The 19157-nt window shown below is 48.6% G+C and overlaps 1 protein-coding gene, 1 long non-coding RNA gene and 1 pseudogene across 2 annotated transcripts; 2 read left to right on the forward strand and 1 right to left on the reverse strand.

Moving 5' to 3' along the window:
* Positions 1–5343: 5343 nt before the first annotated feature.
* On the forward strand, positions 5344–9757 carry LOC136397379 (uncharacterized). The gene is made up of 4 exons (XR_010749874.1): positions 5344–5447; positions 6689–6786; positions 8365–8443; positions 9454–9757. It is a non-coding gene; the product is annotated as an uncharacterized lncRNA (long non-coding RNA).
* Positions 9758–12264: 2507 nt separating this feature from the next.
* Positions 12265–13313, reverse strand: LOC136398183 (ribosome production factor 1 pseudogene; annotated as a pseudogene).
* A 2888-nt stretch (positions 13314–16201) lies between these two features.
* Positions 16202–18334, forward strand: LOC136398184 (tetrapeptide repeat homeobox protein 2-like). The gene is made up of 3 exons (XM_066372561.1): positions 16202–16226; positions 17039–17208; positions 17660–18334. The coding sequence occupies exons 1-3, from the start codon at positions 16202–16204 to the stop codon at positions 18332–18334; spliced, it is 870 nt and encodes a 289-aa protein (XP_066228658.1).
* Positions 18335–19157: the final 823 nt, after the last annotated feature.

Raw genomic sequence — 19157 nt, forward strand, 5'->3', positions numbered from 1 at the left:
ATTCAATTTATAGCCCGTTGGCTGTGACCACAGGTGACAACTTGGACCTACAAGTTTGTCTGAAGAGGGCAGAGGAGCCTGTGGGATGGAGCCCTTAACCCGGGGGACCTGTTGCTCTTGTAAACAAAGTCAGTGGAACCACTTTATTTGTTGTTTCTTTTGTTGTGCTTGGCTCTATATGTATATGTATTTATTGAATTTATTGGGATAACACTGGTTCACAAAACCACACAGGTTTCAAGTGCACGACTCAATAAAACATCATCTGCACACCATGTCCTGTGCCTTCTGCCCTGAGCAAAGCCTCTTTCTGCTCCTCACTTCCCCTGCCTTTGCCCACCTCCACCTACCCCACCCCCATCCCTGGCTATTGTCTGGGTCTGTGTGTTATGTGTATATAATTTATGGCTAATCCCTTCCCCTTCCTTCATCCAGTCCCTCCCCCACCTCTCCTCTGAGGCTGTCATAAACTGCCTTGAACATCTCACCCTCAAACCTTTGGAATGTTAGAACAGGGCAAAATGACCCCTGGACTGGGACTGAGCACCCTTGTTTCCCAAAGGACTGTTTACAAAGATAACAAGTTGGCACTAGACTGAAAATTAAAACAATTGTTTAGAATTCACATCTTTATGTTATCTGCGCCAATAGAAAAACGCCTTCCTTATATTGATGTAATTGTCCCCTTGCCTTTCTCATAAATACACCTTGCCTTTGTCTGCAAGCTGGAACCCTGTTTGGGCTTCTGCCTGAGGCAGTGCGTCCTGAGTAGCTGTTCTTACTGGTCCCCAATAAACGCTCCTTTGCCTGTCTGTTTGAAAGGGCTTTTTATTTTCAAGTTCACACTGTCCCCAGATAGATAGTGTCAGAATTGAGTTAATTAATGTTGGAAAACACATACCAGATTGTAGAATTTTCAAGTTCAAGAACACACACACACAATTTTTTAAAGATTTTATTTATTGATTTTTTTTTTTTTTAGAGAGAGAGAAAGAAAGGCAGGGGGCGGGGTGGAGGAGTGGGAAGCATCAACTCATAGTAGTTGCTTCTACTATGTGCTCAGTATGCCACGTCAATGTTTCATCCACTGCGCCATCAGGGGTCAGGAACACACAAAATTTTAAATAAGAAAATGGTTTCCACGGGTTGGTGGGGTGGTGGGGAGAATAGAGAATGAAGAGTGACTACTTAATGAGTGGGGCTTTCTTTTTATGGTGGGGGTGTGTGTTCTGGAATTATCATAGATCCTCGTGATGGCTGCACAACATTGTGAATGTAAGTGGCACAGTGGATAGTGTTCACCCAGAATACTGAGGTCACCGGTTGGAAACCCTGGGCTTGACCAGTCAAGATATATGACAAGTAACAAGCAAGCAATGAACAACTAAAGTGAAACAACTATACTTCTCTCTTCCTCCCCTCCTACCTCTCCTCTCTTTGTAAAATCAATAAATAAAATCTTTTAAAACCCCCACAACCCATTGTGAATGTACTAAAACACCACAGAATTGTATGCTTTAAAATGATAAATTTTATGGTATGTGAGTTAGCTCTCACTATTTTTTTTTTAATCAGAAAAGGTATTGTTGGCTGCAAAGTGGCAAGGGGAAAGTTTCTGGGTGGGAAAAACGGTCCATACCTTGATGGCTTACAGGAGAAAAGCATTTATCATAAACCCTGTGAAAACAGCTGCTTTTCCACAATAAAAAGTAATGAAGAAGGAGACACAAAACACAAATGAATTTTATTCCCCTAATGCTGAAGGGGAAAAGACAGACGTGAAAGAGTAGGCAGAGGAGAAGAGAGAGAGGGAGAGAGGATACAGCATGATCCCATTTACGCAAGTTACAAAACCCGGCACCCCGGGTCTATGATGTTAGAAGTCATGGCTGCCCTTGGTGAGGAGAAGGAGCATGTGGGGGATATGAGAAGGGCTTCCAGGAGGCTGGTCACGTTGATTTCTTACTGTAGGTGCTGGTAAGATTTGTTCATTTTGTGAAGATTCATCAAGATGTACTTTTTCTCACACATAAAAGAGATTCGGGCCTGACCAGGCGGTGGCACAGTGGATAGAGTGTTGGACTGGGATGCGGAAGACCCAGGTTCGAGACCCCGAGGTCGCCAGCTTGAGCGCACGTTCATCTGGCTTGAGCAAAAAGCTCACCAGCTTGAGCCCAAGGTCGCTGGCTCGAGCAAGGAGTCACTCAGTCTGCTGAAGGCCTGCGGTCAAAGCACATATGAGAAAGCAATCAATGAATAACTGAGGTGCCTCAACGAAGAATTTATGCTTCTCATCTCTCTCCCTTCCTGTCTGTCTGTCCCTCTGTCTGACTATTTCTGTCACAAAAAAAGAGATTCAGATAGATATACACATATATGTTATTATACATTATGTATTATATTATGCCATCATAATATATATTATATTTATTATTATTATATTTTACATATTATATATAATACTCCTTGGGCCCTAACAGGGTTAGCAGAGCCTGTGGTACTAGACCAGGTCCTAGGAACATGACCCTGTAGCAGTGGTGGGATTCAGCTGGTTGGCACCAGTTCGGCAGAACTGATACCTGATTTTTTTGTTGAGGTTGGCGAACCGGTTGTTAAAATGGCACTTGTAATCAGGGTTCTCTCTAAGGTGAATGCTGCAACGTGGAAATCACAAATTTACATTTCTTACTCTTTTTTAACGTTCATCTGCGCAACAGCGTATTCTAAGCGCCCATAGGAATGTTCATTCCGTCCACAGGTGAAAAAAATTGCAAGTGAGGATGCCAATCAAGAAGCAATATGGAGGCCTGACCTGTGGTGGTGCAGTGAATAAAGTGTCGACCTGGAACACTGAGCTCACCATTCAAAACCCTGGACTTGCCTGGTCAAGGCGCATATGGGAATTGATGCTTTCTGTCCCTCCCCCTTCTCTCTTTCTGTCTCTCCTCTCTAAAGTGAATAAATAAATAAATAAATAAATAAATAAATAAATAAATAAATATTGAAATTAAAAAAGAAGCAATATGGAAATATCTTAAATAACAGTTCTATTGTTTTTTGTCAGGTATTAATATTTTTTCATTAATATTTTAAAACTCATAACATAATCTAGTTTTTGTGTACCTTTTTTATTGTTCTTATTTAAGTAGTAAATGCATGAAATAATAAACTACCTTTTGGGATATCATTTTTTTATACTTAAAAAGGTCATTAGGGCAAAAAAAAAAAGGTCATTAGGGCAGAGAACCGGTTGTTACATTATTTGAACCCACCACTGCCCTGTAATGGTTGGACCCTAGGGACACACAGGGTTCCCATAAGACAGGGCCCCGGGGCACATAGGGATTAGGTGACCAAATGACCCAGTTTTCTTGGGAACATCTTTTCTTTTCTTTCTTTCTTTCTTTTTTTTTTTTTAAAGATTTTATTTATTCATTTTTGAGAAGGGAGGAGGAGAGAGATAGAGAGAGAGAAGAAGGGAGCAGGAGGCATCAACTCCCACATGTGCCCGGACCGGGCAGGAACATCTTGGTTAAGCGCTGAAAGTCCCACATCATAGGAGCCCCTGAGGGATGAGGGGAGTTGCTTTCCTACTTTAGGGCACACGTGTTGGCCACACTCCGGAGCACAGATCGATGTAGCAACTGTATCCCCCATACTGGTGTGTCACCAGGCCGACCAAACCCTCTGGAGATGAGGATTATCAACCTCTGTCTTCACAGGAGGAAAACTGAGACTTGGAGATGTAAGGGTCTTGCCGGAGACACACAGCTGAAGATGGAGTAAAAACAGTAAGGGGGCTTATGCTTGTTTGCCTCTCAAAACCCTGTCACCAATGGCCCTGCTGCTTATGGCCAGGCCCGGGGTCTGAAGGGGACTTCCCTCGTTACAGACACACCTGGGTCCTATCACGCTCTTGAAAGTTGTCAAGGCTATATCACTCACTATTTACTGTATTACACATTAAAATGGACAAATTTTAAAGACTATATTTAAATTGGTTAAAAATAGATTTAGGGCCCTGGCCGGTTGGCTCAGTGGTAGAGCATCAGCCTGGCGTGCAGAAGTCCCGGGTTCGATTCCCGGCCAAGGCACACAGGAGAAGCGCCCATCTGCTTCTCCACCCCTCCCCCTCTCCTTCCTCTCTGTCTCTCTCTTCCCCTCCTGCAGCCGAGGCTCCACTGGAGCAAAGATGGCCCGGGCACTGGGGATGGCTCCTTGGCCTCTGCCCCAGGCGCTAGAGTGGCTCTGGTCGCAGCAGAGCGACGCCCTGGAGGGGCAGAGTATCACCCTCTGGTGGGCAGAGCGTCGCCCCCTGGTGGGCGTGCGGGGTGGATCCCGGTCGGGCGCATGCGGGAGTCTGTCTGACTGTCTCTCCCCGTTTCCGGCTTCAGAAAAAAAAAAAAAATTAGCCTGACCAGGCATTGGCGCAGTGGATAGAGCATCAGACTGGGATGCGGAGGACCCAGGTTCGAGACCCCAAGGTTGCCAGTTTGAGCGCGGGCTCATCTGGTTTGAGCAAAGCTCACCAGCTTGGACCCAAGGTCGCTGGCTCAAGCAAGGGGTTACTCCGTCTGCTGTAGCCCCACGGTTAAGGCACATATGGGAAATTCATCAATGAACAACTAAGGAGTCACAATGAAGAATTGATGTTTCTCATCTCTCTCCCTTCCTGTCTGTCTCTATCTATCCCTCTCTCTGACTCTCTCTATCTCTACTAAAAAAAAAAAAAAAAAAAAAAGATTTAAAATTCTATATTAAATTTTTTTGCTTTAATGCTTTACTTGGATACCCTAATGCCGCAGGCAGCTCATGTCAGAGACCCCAGAGCTCTGCCAGCTTCCTGGCAGTCAGACCTTTCCAGGCACTCCCGGGACAGGAGGCCCAGGTCACTTCTGGAGGCCCTGGTCAGACACCGCCAGATCCTCATTTTCCTGTCTCCAGAGCCACGTGTGGCCTCCAAAAGGACAGAGACAGGAGAGTGGGTAGGAAATCAGGATTTAGGTTCATGAAAAATTAAAAAAATCAAGCATTGGCTTCCTCCTAACCCTTTAAATCATGTTTCCCACACAGCCAGGGAGTGTGTCCTTCTGTGCTCCTCACCCCTCCCCTCTGCTCCTGTATCCCATCTCCTCTGCTGCCCTCCTGTGGCCTCCTGGCCCTTGTCTCCCACAGCTGGTTCTCTGACCCTGGCCTGGTCCCATTTAGCAAATGCCCCAATCCTCTTAGGCAGCCTCAGCAGGGCGGAGAGAGAATTACATCAGATTTGGGGGAGGAACAGGCTGTACATATGTGTGTGTGGGTGGGTGGGGGGAGCAGACTGAGTAGAATGAAACTTCTACCGATCTGAAATGATAGAGGGGGCCTGAGACTTCTCACGTACTCAGACCACAGCAGATCACAGGCAGTGAGAGGGGAGACTGAGGACACAAAGAAGACAAACCAAGGTACAGAGAGAAGAGGAGACTAAGGGTCAGAGAGGGCACCTGCAAGCCAAGATGTCTGTTTCTCATTCCTGGGAAGTAGTTTCCCACATTTGGCTCTCAGCACTATAGAGCCCAACGCTTTTCTCTACACTTTTATTTATTTTATTTTATTTTTCGTATTTTCTGAAGTTGGAAACGGGGAGGCAGACAGACTCCCGCATGCGCCCTACTGGGATCCACCAGGCACGCTCACCAGGGGGCGATGCTCTGCCCATCTGGGGTGTCGCTCTGTTGCAACCAGAGCCATTCTAGCGCCTGAGGCAGAGGCCATGGAGCCATCCTCAGCGCCCGGGCCAACTTTGCTCCAATGGAGTCTGGCTGCAGGAGGGGAAGAGAGAGACAGAGAGGAAGGAGAGAGGGAGGGGTGGAGAAGCAGATGGGCGCTTCTCCTGTGTGCCCTGGCCAGGAATTGAACCCGGGATTCCTGCACGCCAGGCCGACGCTCTACCACTGAGCCAACTGGCCAGGGCCCTCTCTACACTTTTAGAACATCTTTCCTCTCTGGATGGGACCCATTTTCTTCTCCAGAATGATTACTTCTTGGCATGTGTGTTTTTATGGAACAGATGTTGATGGTTCCTCGGTTCTCTCCATGAGTGGGGATGTCATGGGGACAGAAGCAGAGGCAGAGGCTGGGTGACGCCCGCGGCTGCCCCGAGGGGCACCCAGACTCCCTCCCACACGGCAAAAGGACTCACCAGAGGACAGGCTTTAAGCAGAGGAACGGGCATCCCCTGGGGGCAGTTTTCCCTTCGGCAGCTGGTGAAAGCTCAGGGCCTCTTCCCAGGGACAGTGTTCTGCAAAAAGTCCCAGGATCTCAAATCCCATGAACCACATTCTTTCCAGAACCTTCTGAATAGGGCAGGGGTGAGACACCAAAAGGAGGAACTCATGGAGGCAGAAAGCTGTTTGGTCTGGAACCAGCTGTCCCCATGTACCTGGCACTTCTCTGGGAATTTTCGATTGCCCCCACTCCCCATCCCGGGCCCAGATCAGGGCCCAGATCTCCCGCGGCCCCAGTGCACCCACTCCCTTAACTTGCGAGCTGAGGGTTCTCTGAGTGGTTCTGTTCTGTAAAGTCACCTCCAACACCAAAATGGAGAATTTGTTTCTGCTCCTGCACTCCTGTGAGGCTCTAGTCACATTTTCATCAGCTGATCAATACATCATCCTATTTCATGTGTATTTCTGTTCAAGGACAGACATCCTGTGTAATATACATGCAGGCAGTCGCGTTGGACTCACGCCAGCAGCCCTGAGTCACTCCGGAAGGGAGTTTACCCAGCTTGCGAGTTTCTTGGTAAGGCACATCCCAGCCTTCTTACAGTTAGGGACGGTATAGACAGCATTTTGGGTCTTATGCTTGGGGACTCATTTGAGAAGCAAAATCATCAATAAAGAGTGGAGAAATACCCCACGGCCCAGCACTTCCATTCCTGAGTTATCCTCAAAGAGCTGAAAGCAGGGACACAGACATTTGTGCACCAGTGTTCACAGCTGTGCAACAGCCCGAGGGTGGGAAAAACCAGTGATGGGATTTAAATAATTTAACAACCGGTTCTCTGCCCTAGTGATCGTTCTCAGTATAAAAAAAGATATAGCAAAAGGTAGTTTATTATTTCATGCATTTAATACTTAAATAAGAACAATAAAAAGACACTCAAATCAGATTATAAGAGTTTTAAAATATTAATGAAAAAATATTAGATAATACCTGACAAAAACAATAAAACTTATATAAAATAGTTCTGTATCGCTTCTTGATTGGCATACTCGCTTGCAATTTTTTTTCACCTGTGGATGGAATGAACATTCCTACGGGCGCTTAGAATACGCTGTTGCGCAGATGAACATTAGAAAAGGATAAGGAATGTAAATTTGTGATTTCCACATTGGGTGGCTGCCCCGGTGCCCACCTTAGACAGAACCCAGATTACTAGTGGCATTTCAACAACCGGTTTGCAGAACTCAACAAAAAATTAAGTATTGGTTCTGCAGAACGGGTGTGAACCTGCTGAATCCCACCACTGAGAATAACCTGAGTGTCCATTAATGGATAGTTGGAGAAAAAGTAGGTAGTACTGTATATGCAGACAATGCACTATTAGTCAGCTGTGAAAAGGAACATTTTTATACATACATGGATAAAACTTGAAGACAGTGTGCTCAGTGAAATAAATCAACCACAGAAGAGCAAATATTGCACAATTCCACTTATATGAGGTAGTCAAATTCACAGAGACAGAAAGTGAAATAGAGCTGGGGGGCGGTGGGGAGGGTGGCGGGGGGAGTTCGTGTTGATCACTATGAAGTCTTTGTTGGGGATGATGAGGAAAGCTTTTAGGTGCAGATAGCCATGACGGTTACACAATATTGTAAATGTATGTAATGCCACTGAATTGTATACTTACAAATGGTTAAAATGATAAATATTGTTATATATTTTTACCACAATTTTTTTTTTTTTTTTTTTTGTATTTTTCTGAAGCTGGAAATGGGGAGAGATAGACAGACTCCCGCATGCGCCCGACTGAGATCCACCTGGCAAGCCCACCAGGGGGCGATGCTCTGCCCCTCCGGGGCGTCGCCCTGCCGCGACCAGAGCCACTCTAGTGCCTGGGGCAGCGGCCAAGGAGCCATCCCCAGCGCCCAGGCCATCTTTGCTCCAATGGAGCCTTGGCTGCGGGAGGGGAAGAGAGAGACAGAGAGGAAGGAGGGGGGGTGGAGAAGCAAATGGGCGCTTCTCCTATGTGCCCTGGCCGGGAATAGAACCCGGGTCCCCCGCACGCCAGGCCAACGCTCTATCGCTGAGCCAACCAGCCAGGACCATTTTTACCACAATTTTTAAACGGAGATAGAAACATTGTCTGCCGTGCAGGGAGGCCGAGAATTGCCGAGTTGCCGCAATCTGAGCATCGAAACACTCGGACACGGAATCTACAAATACGCGATCGATGGTACTTCTTTTTATTATTTTTTAAAAGATTTTATTTATTCATTTTAGAGAGGAGAGAGAGAGAGAGAGAGAGAGAAGAGGGGAGGAGCAGGAAGCATCAACTCCCACATGTGTCTTGACCAGGCAAGCCCAGGGTTTCGAAGCGGCAGCCTCAGCATTTGAGGTCAATGTGTTTATCCACTGCGCCACCACAGGTCAGACCTTGACAGTACTTTCGAATGAAAGAAGAGGCAGAGAGCAGTCAATGTCTAGAGACACAGGGAGCAACCCCAACGAAGAAAAACCGTTAGGTTGCCCTGGCTGGTTGGCTCAGAGATAGAGCTTTGGCTGGTTTGATTCCCGGTCAGAGCACACAGGAGAAGAGACCATCAGCTTCTCCACTCCTCCCCATCCCCCTTCTCTCCCCCCCCCCCGCCCCCCCACAGCCATGGCGCTATTGGAATGCATCCCTGAGAGGTGAGGATGGCTCCAGCAGAGCCTGGGTCAGGTGCTAAAAATAGCTCAGTTGGGAGCATAGCCCCAGACAGGTTGCCGCGTTGCCGGGTGGATCCAGGTCCAGACGCATGAGGGACTCTATCTACCTAGCTCCTCTCCTCTCACTTGGAAAAAAAGAAAAAGAAAAAAAAAGAAAGAAAGAAAAACAAGCTAGAAGTTACTAGAAGGCAGAGACCAACTTCCCCACCCCCACTTCTCCAGCTGCCTATGAGTGTCTTTAAAGCCCAGCTAGATCCTCACCCTCACCTCCCACACCCTTTCTGAGCATCTGAGTAATGCCTCTTGCTGCAGAGGGGGCGGCAGTTGTCTGGCATCTGTGGGCATCTTGGCTGGGAAGCCCAGCATGAGGGCTTGCGGGGAGGGTGCCGCAGAGGGAGCGGAGGAATTGATGGGTGAGATAGATAGAGCCAGTGCTTCTGTTGTGATTGAATCCAAAATGAGTGGATTAACTCCTTGCTCTCAATGCATATTCCACCCCCTTTCCTCCCGCCTACTCTCTTTGACTGCGGACCACAGATGTGTCCTGGGGGCTGAATGGCAGCCGAAGGCCGAGGAGGAACCTGGAAAAACTCCTGCTCCCCCAGGCGCCCCAGGCGGGCTCCGCACCTCGGGGCGCCGCGGGACACCTCGGAACCCCCACCCAGCTCCAGAAGGACTTGGGTCAGAAGAATGGAGGGCAGTGCATCCATGCCCATTTGACATCCAGAGCCAGAAACTGTCCTTGTTTTCCTGCTTGCAAATTAAAAAAAAAAAAAAAAAAAAATCCGTAGGAAATAAAGACAATGAGCATTCAGCATTCTTTATAATCCTCGTGTAATTAATTTTTGCGGGGTGTTTTGTTGTTGCTGTGAATTTAAATATCTTATGTATGTATGTGTATGTATGTTTTTTGCATGTGCTAATTAAATGTGTACCTTCTTAGAAATGAACCGTGCCTGAGACATTAATTACACTGTGTCAAATACTGCACTTGCTTAATCTTTTAGCGCACTGTTAGTCATCAACACTGAGCCTTCCTCATTCTAAACAAGGTGGTGGTGGTGGGGTTTCAGGGACAAAGGTCTAATTGTGACTGCGTTCAGACCATACTTATTTTGGCAAAAGAAAAGCAGCCCTCCCTTCACCAGGCACGCAACAAAAAAATACGTTGAAAATCTTCAATTGTTATTACAAGTCCTACCACTCATGCATTTTAACAGTTAGTCAATTTTGCCAAGAAATATTATTTAATTTTTTCCCATTGATTTGAGAGAGAGAGAGAGAGAAAGGGAGGAGGAGGAGAAGGAAGAAGGAGAGAGAGAGAGAGAGAGAGAGAAACATCAACTCATTGTTCCACTTAGTTGTCTCATTTAGTTGTGCTCTCATTGTTTACTTCTCATGTGTGCCCTGACCTGGAATCAAACCCACGACCTCGAAATGTTGAGATGACGCTTGATCCACTAAACCACCTGGCCGGGGCCACCAAAAAATATTTAATTATTCTTTTATTTGTAACTAAGAATTAATTCAATGAATTCCGTTCATTGATATCTCAAAAAACATGTGTTTGTGCTTGTTCACACTGGACAGGAATTCTCCCAGGATAATTATTTCTATGATTAAACAATTGAGTAAAAGACAGCTGTCACCACTCAGACTCCCAAATCTCCAAAATTTTTTCACTAGCCTACACTCCATCAATGGCCAGAGAAAGCCACATCTGCCATTCGCATCCCACCAAGTCTAGATGCAACCAATTTATTTCAGCTTGATCAGCCCAGTGGACAATAAACTGAGCAATGCATTCATTTCTGTTATTTTTTTTTTTCTGTGACAGAGAGAGAGAGAGAGAGAGAGACAGGGAGAGAGAGAAAGATAGGGACAGACAGGAAGGGAGAGAGATGAGAAGCATCAATTCTTCATTGCAGCTCCTTAGTTGTTCATTGATTGCTTTCTCATGTGCCTTGACCAGGGGGCTCCAGCAGAGTGAGTGACTCCTTGCTCAAGTCAGCGACCTTGGGCTTAAGCCAGCGACCTTGGGTTTCAAGGCAGTGACCTTTGGGTTCAAGCCAGCAACCCTATGCTCAAGCGGATGAGACCGCACTCAAGCCTGCGACCTTGGGGTTTCAAACCTGGATCCTCCACGTCCCAGTTCAAGGCTCTATCAACTGTGCCACTGCCTGGTCAGGCAACTTTTTTTTAATTGCAATATATCCATGTAACAAAATTCACCCATCTAAAGTCTACAACTCAATGTTTTTTATTTATTTATAAAAAGATTTTATTTATTGATTTTATGCAGGGAGGAACAAGAAATATCAACTCATAGTTGCTTCACTTTAGTTGTTCATTGCTTGCTTGTTGTATGTGCCTTGATCAGGCAAGCCAGGGGTTTCAAACTTGCGACCTCAACATTGCAGTTTGATGCTTTATCCACTGTGCCACCACATACCAAGCAACAATCCAGTGTTTTTTATTTTATCCACAGAGTCATGCATTCATCACCCCAATCAATTTGAGAACATTTGCGTCACCCCAGGCAGAAACTCCATGCATATCACCAGTTAGTCCCAGTTTCGCCTCTCTCAGTTCCTGGCAGTTACTAATTTACCCTGTCTCCATGGATTTGTCTATTTTGGAGAGCTTGTAGAAATGGAGTCTTACACTAAATGAACTTTTGCGCCTGGCTTCTTTCACTTTGAATCATGTTTGAAAGTTAACCCATGTTGCAGCCTGGGTCAATTCAAACATGAAATTCCTTTTCATGTTTACATAATATTCCATAGTTTGAATACATGATGTTTTGTTTATCCTTCAGTAGACAGGGTTTGGGTTTGTTTCTGCTTTTTGGCCATTGTGATCAGTGCTGCCATGAACTTTCTTATATGCACATTTCTGTCAAACAGTATCAGTGAGCTGGTCCATCTATATACACCATTTTTGGCCAAATAAATTGCTATACTTTCAAATACTTGAGGGCAGCCACATGACTTTCCCTGTCACCACAGCCTTTCTAGCATGTTTATAAGGTGTGAAAACCTGTTAGATGGGAAGAATTGATGGGCTGTGGTATTTTCCATTATAGAACATTAATTAGCAGTTCAAAATTGTGCACTAGACCTGAATAAAAATGTCTGCAGTTTTATTTTTTTAAAATGTTTTTAAAACTCTCACCAAAATGACTTTTATTTGTATTTCTTATGGAAACAGTAAGCAGTAATTCATGACACTTGGTAATTTGTCCAGAAACAAACCAACAAAAAAGATGTATGAAATCAGTTAATGCCATTTTGAAGAACCTTCTGTCACAAACTCAAGATCAGCCTGTTCATCTGATCCTTCAGTGCTTTATAAATGAAATTTTCTTCTATTTGTATCCATTTCCTGGGGTTTATGGACCCATTCATACTCTCCATATTCAGAATCAAAGTTCCCTTTCTGAAGAGACCTTTGTTAATTTTAAGGCAAAACATCGTCCAAATTTTCCTGGATTCCCACTTTCTTTTCACTCTTGAATACATAGCTGTGACTGAGGAAGATATAAGCTCATTGATTGTGGAACGTGGCAACCTGCCTTCTAACCCGAGGACTCTTGGGATAGCGAGATGCAAACGTCCATCAGACAGAATGACCCAGCCATGTTGTAAAATTATTCAGAATTAGCCTGACCTGAGGTGGCATATGGCTTGGACCTGATCGCTGGTTCACAAAAGAGAAGCAAGTATGAGTTGATGCTTCCAGCTCCTGTTCCCTGCCTTCTCCCCTCCCTTAAAAATCAATAAATAAAATCTTTAAAAAAATTCATTAGTTGATCCATTTGGCATGTGACTGAGAATTTATCCATGTGGTGTTTTACCATCTTCATTAATACTGATCAGATTTGTGAAATCTCTTGGGATGCACTGTGTGATAATTTTCTTAGAGCCAGTCCTCTTCTGTAATGAACACGTCAGTTTGGTATAACTGGAGCCCTGTTCAGAGTCGTAATGTTCTCCCATGAGGTCTCTCTGCTGTCGTAATGAGAATTGTGGGAGAATTTGTCTGTTGAAGAAGCAAATTCATCTCTAGCTTCATCATAAGCAACCTGTTCACCGTGAGGGTGTCCTGCCGTTTCCTCATGCACTCACTGGTTGACAGTGGTCTTGGGAATCAGATTTGATGGAGCCTAATCACCAAGAGCTTCTCTTTGTTTTTAAAGTATTTTTCTTATCTACCAACTTTTCCTTCTGCTGCTGCTGTTTCCACCACGTGAACATTAAGTGTCGCCGTTGTTTGCCCTTAATCTCTGAAATGCTGAAGCCTGGAGGAAAGGCAGACATTTTCGGAGGTTGGAACCCACTTTCCGTCGCCCCGTCCTCAAGACTGCGCACCTTTCTGCAGCCGCAGGTCTCCTCCATGGTGTTTGCTCCGTGGTGTCTGTTTTATTTAATTTTGAATTCGACCTCCTGGTAATTTCCAGCTCATTGGACGGTAAGCCTTGTCAGGCACACCCTGATCCTGACCCAAAGAGGGTCCTGCCTCAAGGAGATGTGGTCACCGAGGAGTCTGGACAGAACAGAGTCATCGCCAGTGTGCTCCCGATGGTCTTTGACTGAGGGAAGCTGGCAGATATCACCACGTCTGTCTCAGAAACCAACCTACACTCCAAAAGATGGACAGCCAGGTTCCTCGTCCCCTCACCCACCAGCCCCAGGTATGACCCCTCTCCTCATTTTTGCAAATAAAATCAGCAAAATGATACACTTTAATTTTCTTTCAGCATTTGAGAGAAGGAGGCCTCTAGTCACATTTCTTTTCTAGTCACATTTTAGAGACAAGGAAACTGCCGGGTTATGCCTGTTGACATCAGGGCCATCAACTGTCCTGGAGACCAGTGTGTTCTCAAGAAGCAGAAAAATGCCAGGTTATGGCAGAATGCCTCTGCCACAGGAAGAGGCAGTCGAGGGTGTGAGGCCAATCTAATGAGATCTCTTTGCTTTGTTTCCTTTTGTGTTTGATCACCTAGTTAATTGTCACTCACATTGATTATAATAAAAGTCCCGTGCACTGAGCCCACCAGACCCTGGACAAGCAAGGAGTCGGTCTGAGGTTTAGTCGCGGGTCTATGGAGCTCAGAGGGGTTGGGGTCAGTGACCAGTGACACACAGACCAGACTCAGTTCATTCATTCATAAGGAAAAAAGGCGAGGCCCTGGCTGGTTGGCTCAGTGGTAGACCGTCGGCCTGGCGTGTAGGAGTCCCGGGTTTGATTCCCGGCCAGGGCACACAGGAGAAGCGCCCATCTGCTTCTCCACCCCTCCCCCTCTCCTTCCTCTCTGTGTCTCTCTTTCCCTCCCGCAGCCAAGGCTCCATTGGAGCAAAGATGGCCCAGGCGCTGGGGATGGCTCCTTGGCCTCTGCCCCAGGCGCTAGAGTGGCTCTGGTGGCGACAGAGCGATGCCCCGGAGGGGCAGAGCGTCGCCCCCTGGTGGGCGTGCCAGGTGGATCCGGGTCGGGCACATGCGGGAGTCTGTCTGTCTATCCCCGTTTCCAGCTTCAGAAAAAAAAAAAAAAAAAAGAAAAAGAAAAAGAAAAAAAAAGGCGAACAGTCCGTCTGCACCCCCAGCCCACCTTCATCTCATTGGAAAACCAGCCCGACTCCAGTCCATGGTCAGGGCCAGCATGTCTGCACTCTCCCCACCCCAGGACCTGGGACAACCTGGGGAATGGACTGCAGAAGTGAGAGTGACCTCTGGGGACCTGGGAGGAGGCAGGTGGACGTTGGGAAAGATGGGACTTCCAGGTCTGGGAAAGGAGAGGATGACCTCTGGGCACTGGCTGGTTGACTGGAGGGACAGTTTTCCTGCGATGAAGACTCCGCACCCACTTAACTATGTTTTGCCTGAATAGTCAGGTTTTTTATTCTTCCCTCAAAGATCTCTGTTGTGGGTGTTGATAGTCCTATTTTCTGCTGCTTTGCTTAATATATAGTGTTTCCTTTATCCCTCCTACCTCAATGCCCCACTCATATTTCAGGCTGGGACCTACTCCTAATTTAGAGCTCTCTTTCCTCCTTTTGCCAACTTGTATTATGAATTTACCTTTGCCACCCAGCTTAGTGTATCCCAAGGTTCTCTTTACCAGGCCACAGTCACAGAGCTCCAGGGAAAAGCAACCTGGTCTCAACTCTCCAGGCAGAGGAAAACAGAAGCTCCATATCCAGGCATGCTGCAAATGGCTTTTTCCAGTCTACCTGAATCATTACCAGCTAGAAGCAGCGGTCATTGGGACTTGGACATGAGCTGCAAAGTATAGAATGGTGACAACAATTCCAGTGCCATGCGGACTTTTCCTGTGGGGAACTTTCCTGGACTCCTGCTCCCTGTGACAGCTCCTAACAGACTGAACTGTGGTTGGGTTGCATTTTTCAGAGATTTGGCATGGTGATGGGGCCAACTTGGACTTGGTGAACATGTTAAGGACACTACTCTTTTATGGATTCTTGCTGTATTGGCCAAGAGTTTGCTTAAAGGCTTTTAATCACTGTAAAAAAAAAATAGAGGACTGGATGAAGAAGATGGGGCACATATACACCATGGTATACTATTCAGTTAGTAGAAATGATGACATTGGATCACTTGCAGTGGAATGGTGGAGTCTTGGTAGCATTGTGTGGGGTGAAATGGGCGAATCAGAAAAAAACAGGAACTGCAGGATTCCATACATTGGTGGGACATAGAAGCGAGACTAAGAGGCATGGACAGGAGTGTGGTGGTTACGGGGGGGGGGGGGGGGGGGAGGGAAGGAGGGAGAGGGGGAGGGGGAGGGGTACAGAGAGAACTGGATGGAGGGTGGCGGAGGACGATCTCTCTTCGGGTGATGGGTATGCAACAGAACTAAATGACAAGATAACCTGGAAATGTTTCCTTTGAATGTATGTACCCTGATTTATTGATGTCACCCCATTAAAATAAAAATGTATTTAAAAAAAAAGACTCCGCATCCTCACAATGTCGGGTTTTCCTGAACTCTTCCCCCCTGGGGGCGGGGCCAAGGCTGTCTTGCCACTGGCGTTTCCCAGCCCCCAGTACAAGTCTGGGCGCAGTAGCTGCCCAATGAAAGGCTGAATCAATGATTACACCTCCTGAAGGGGGCGGAGGTGTGAGCTCCGCCCCGTGGTGGAGGGGCGTGAGCTCCGCCCCGAGGTGCTACTTAAGACGAAGACTTGGCCGGTTTCTCGCAGTCCCTAAGACCCTCAAAGAGGCTGAGGATAGAGGCTCAAGAGCAGTGGACCCAGCAGCATCCAGAATGCAGGAACCCGAGTTTCCCGTGGGTGAGTGGGACCGGCTGTGAGGGGACAGGGAGATGAGGATAGGGAAGCCACTGTGGGGCTGTGCGAGTGGGACCTTGTGGCCGAGACTTGGAGGCGTCTGGGCACCCAGACGAGGGCCAGCTTGTGGCCGGGGCCTTAGAGAGTTTGGGGATGGAATTATATTTGGGGGACGAGTTGAGCAGAGGGCCTAACACAGAGGTAGCCTCTTGCGAGTGCCAGGATGGCTTCAGTCATTGAATGGAGGGGCCCTGGCCAGTTGGCTCAGCGGTAGAGCGTCGACCTGGCGTGCGGGGGACCCGGGTTCGATTCCCGGCCAGGGCACATAGGAGAAGCGCCCATTTGCTTCTCCACCCCCCACTCCCTCCTTCCTCTCTGTCTCTCTCTTCCCCTCCCGCAGCCAAGGCTCCATTGGAGCAAAGATGGCCTGGGCGCTGGGGATGGCTCTGTGGCCTCTGCCCCAGGCGCTAGAGTGGCTCTGGTCGTGGCAGAGCGTCACCCCTGGTGGGCGTGCCGGGTGGACCCAGGTCGGGCGCATGCGGGAGTCTGTTTGTCTCTCCCCGTTTCCAGCTTCAGAAAAATACAACCCCCCCCCCAAAAAAAAAAAAAAACACAAAGATGCGGACACTGAGGCCGAGGCAGGATGGTGGAGGGTCAGGGCGGTGGGTCCAGATGCCCCACTCCTACCCACAGCGCTGCCTCCCGCCCTCAGGCCTGGCCCCCCACCTGCTCACCGCTGACCCAGGCAGGGCCGGAGGGGCCCGGCGGGTTGGGACTGTCTGTGGGCTCCTCTGACCTGTTTTCCCTTCGGCCAGGTTTCTCACCGTCCCTAGAACCCCCGAAGAGAAAGCGGAAGCAGCGCACGATGTACAGCACAGAACAGAGGCAGGAGCTGGAGGAATTCTTTGCGAGCAAGCTTTATCCGACCTACGAGGAACGCGAGGCCCTGGCAGCCAAGCTAAACCTTCAAGAGAACCAAGTGCAGGTACCCCTCCCCCCAAGCCCCTCCCACTGCAGCACGGGGAGACCGAGGCCAGAGGAGCCGAGTAATACCCCGGGTCACACCTCCAGCAAGAGGTCCCCGTGTGGAGTCAAGGCTGAGCCCTGAGTCCGCCTCAACCCTGTGTGGTACAAAGCGGTCAACACGGTCCAGCCCAGACTGATGATGCCCTCGGTCTCCCCGTGCCTAGAGCTCAGGGCCTCTGTCCCGGGGACCCTCTCGGGAAGACCTCTTCCTGCCCTGGGTGTCCACGCCTTGCCCTCCTGCCCTCTGGGTCACCCCAGAGGCCATGGAAACCCTGGCCCCTAATTGGGTCTGAGGGCGGACGGGGAGGTGTGAGGCTGGCCCTTCTCACCTGAGCAGCCTCACACCTGGGCAAAGGTGGGCGCTCCAAACTTCTGTCCTCTTACACTTGCTCGCTGTCCTCTCTCCCCAGGTGTGGTTTAAGAACCGCAGGGCCAAACACAATAGGCTGCTGGGACTGACCAAGAAGAAAGGCCGGGGTGCCCGCGCTGCGCCCCAGGGCCCCGGAGTCTGCACGTCTGCGCCTCCCCCTCCCCCTCCCCCTCCCCCTCCCCCTCCCCCTGCCCCTGCCCCTGCGCCTCCCCCTGCAGCTGCCCCTGCGCCTCCCCCTGCGGCTGCCCCTGCGCCTCCCCCTGCGGCTGCCCCTGCGGGCCTCGTGTTCCCCGAGGACTCGGTGCTCCCCGGGGGCCCTGTGTTCTCTGAGGACCCGGTGCTCGCTGGGGTCCCTGCGCTCTTCGAGGACACAGGTTTCTGCAGCCTCTCTCCGCCCAGCGCCTTCGGAGTCGTCCCAGCAGCGGAATCCGGCGTCGCCAGCCACAGCCAGGCCTGGTGGGACCCTGCGCAGGGCGCCCAGACCATGGTCCCGGCTGCACCAGCTCTGGCCCCGGCCCCGGCCTCGGCCTCGACCCCAGTCTGGCCTCAGGACTCCTACGCTCCGAATTCCTCGCCAGACCCTGTTGTGATTCCTCATTTCTCAGAGCTACTCTCATTCTTGCAAGAACCGTCCTCTTCCTCTACGGCTGGGTACCCAGGACATGACTCTGTGGGTTTGAACGACTCCGGCCCCAAGGAGTTACTGGACTTATAGGGGATTCTGTTCCCACAAAGTCCTGTAGATATCGCGGGGACAGAGGGGACTAGGGTGTCGCTGGCCAGCGCATGAGCTCAGGCGGGTGCGAGAAGCGGTGGCAGGTGGTTCTTGGTAGTGCTTTCCTCTTCTACAGCGTGAATGCACCTCCGTTCATCCGACCTGAGGAGGTGGCGTTTGTTGTGCTCGCAGTGCGGCCACCAGGTGTCACGCTGCTCTAACGTTCCCGCCGCATTACTTAGGACATACGTGACAGTTGTGCGGGTTCTCAGATCCAGGAGCGGAAGTGCTGCTCTTGTTGAATGTTCTGCCTGGTGCTGCCCGTGAACTTTACAAACGACCCAGACCAGCCTCATCGGTCACTTAATTTCAATTGCATTAAATCCAGAAATGTTTATGTGGTGTTAATTAACATCTTTATATATTATAAGCTTTACAATCTAAGTGTATCATTTTTTGCTTCATTCGGTTGTTTACAAAGACTCTTCACAAAGTGTTACAGTGTTACTGTTTTAATCATTGAAGTTCAGGTATGGATTTGTGTAGGTTTATTTATGTACTTTATTATTATTGCCTGACATTTGGATGGTATTTTATTTTATTAGATTTTATTTTATTTATTTTTATTTTTTTGTATTTTTCTGAAGCTGGAAACGGGAAGGCAGTCAGACAGACTCCCGCATGCACCCGACCGGGATCCACCCGGCATGCCCACCAGGGGGCGATGCTCTGTCCATCCGGGGCGCCGCTCTGTCGCGACCAGAGCCACTCTAGCGCCTGAGGCAGAGGCCAAGGAGCCATCCCCAGCGCCCAGGCCATCTTT

The sequence above is a fragment of the Saccopteryx leptura genome, chromosome 3 (assembly GCF_036850995.1).
Source record: "Saccopteryx leptura isolate mSacLep1 chromosome 3, mSacLep1_pri_phased_curated, whole genome shotgun sequence".
Lineage (NCBI taxonomy): Eukaryota > Metazoa > Chordata > Mammalia > Chiroptera > Emballonuridae > Saccopteryx > Saccopteryx leptura.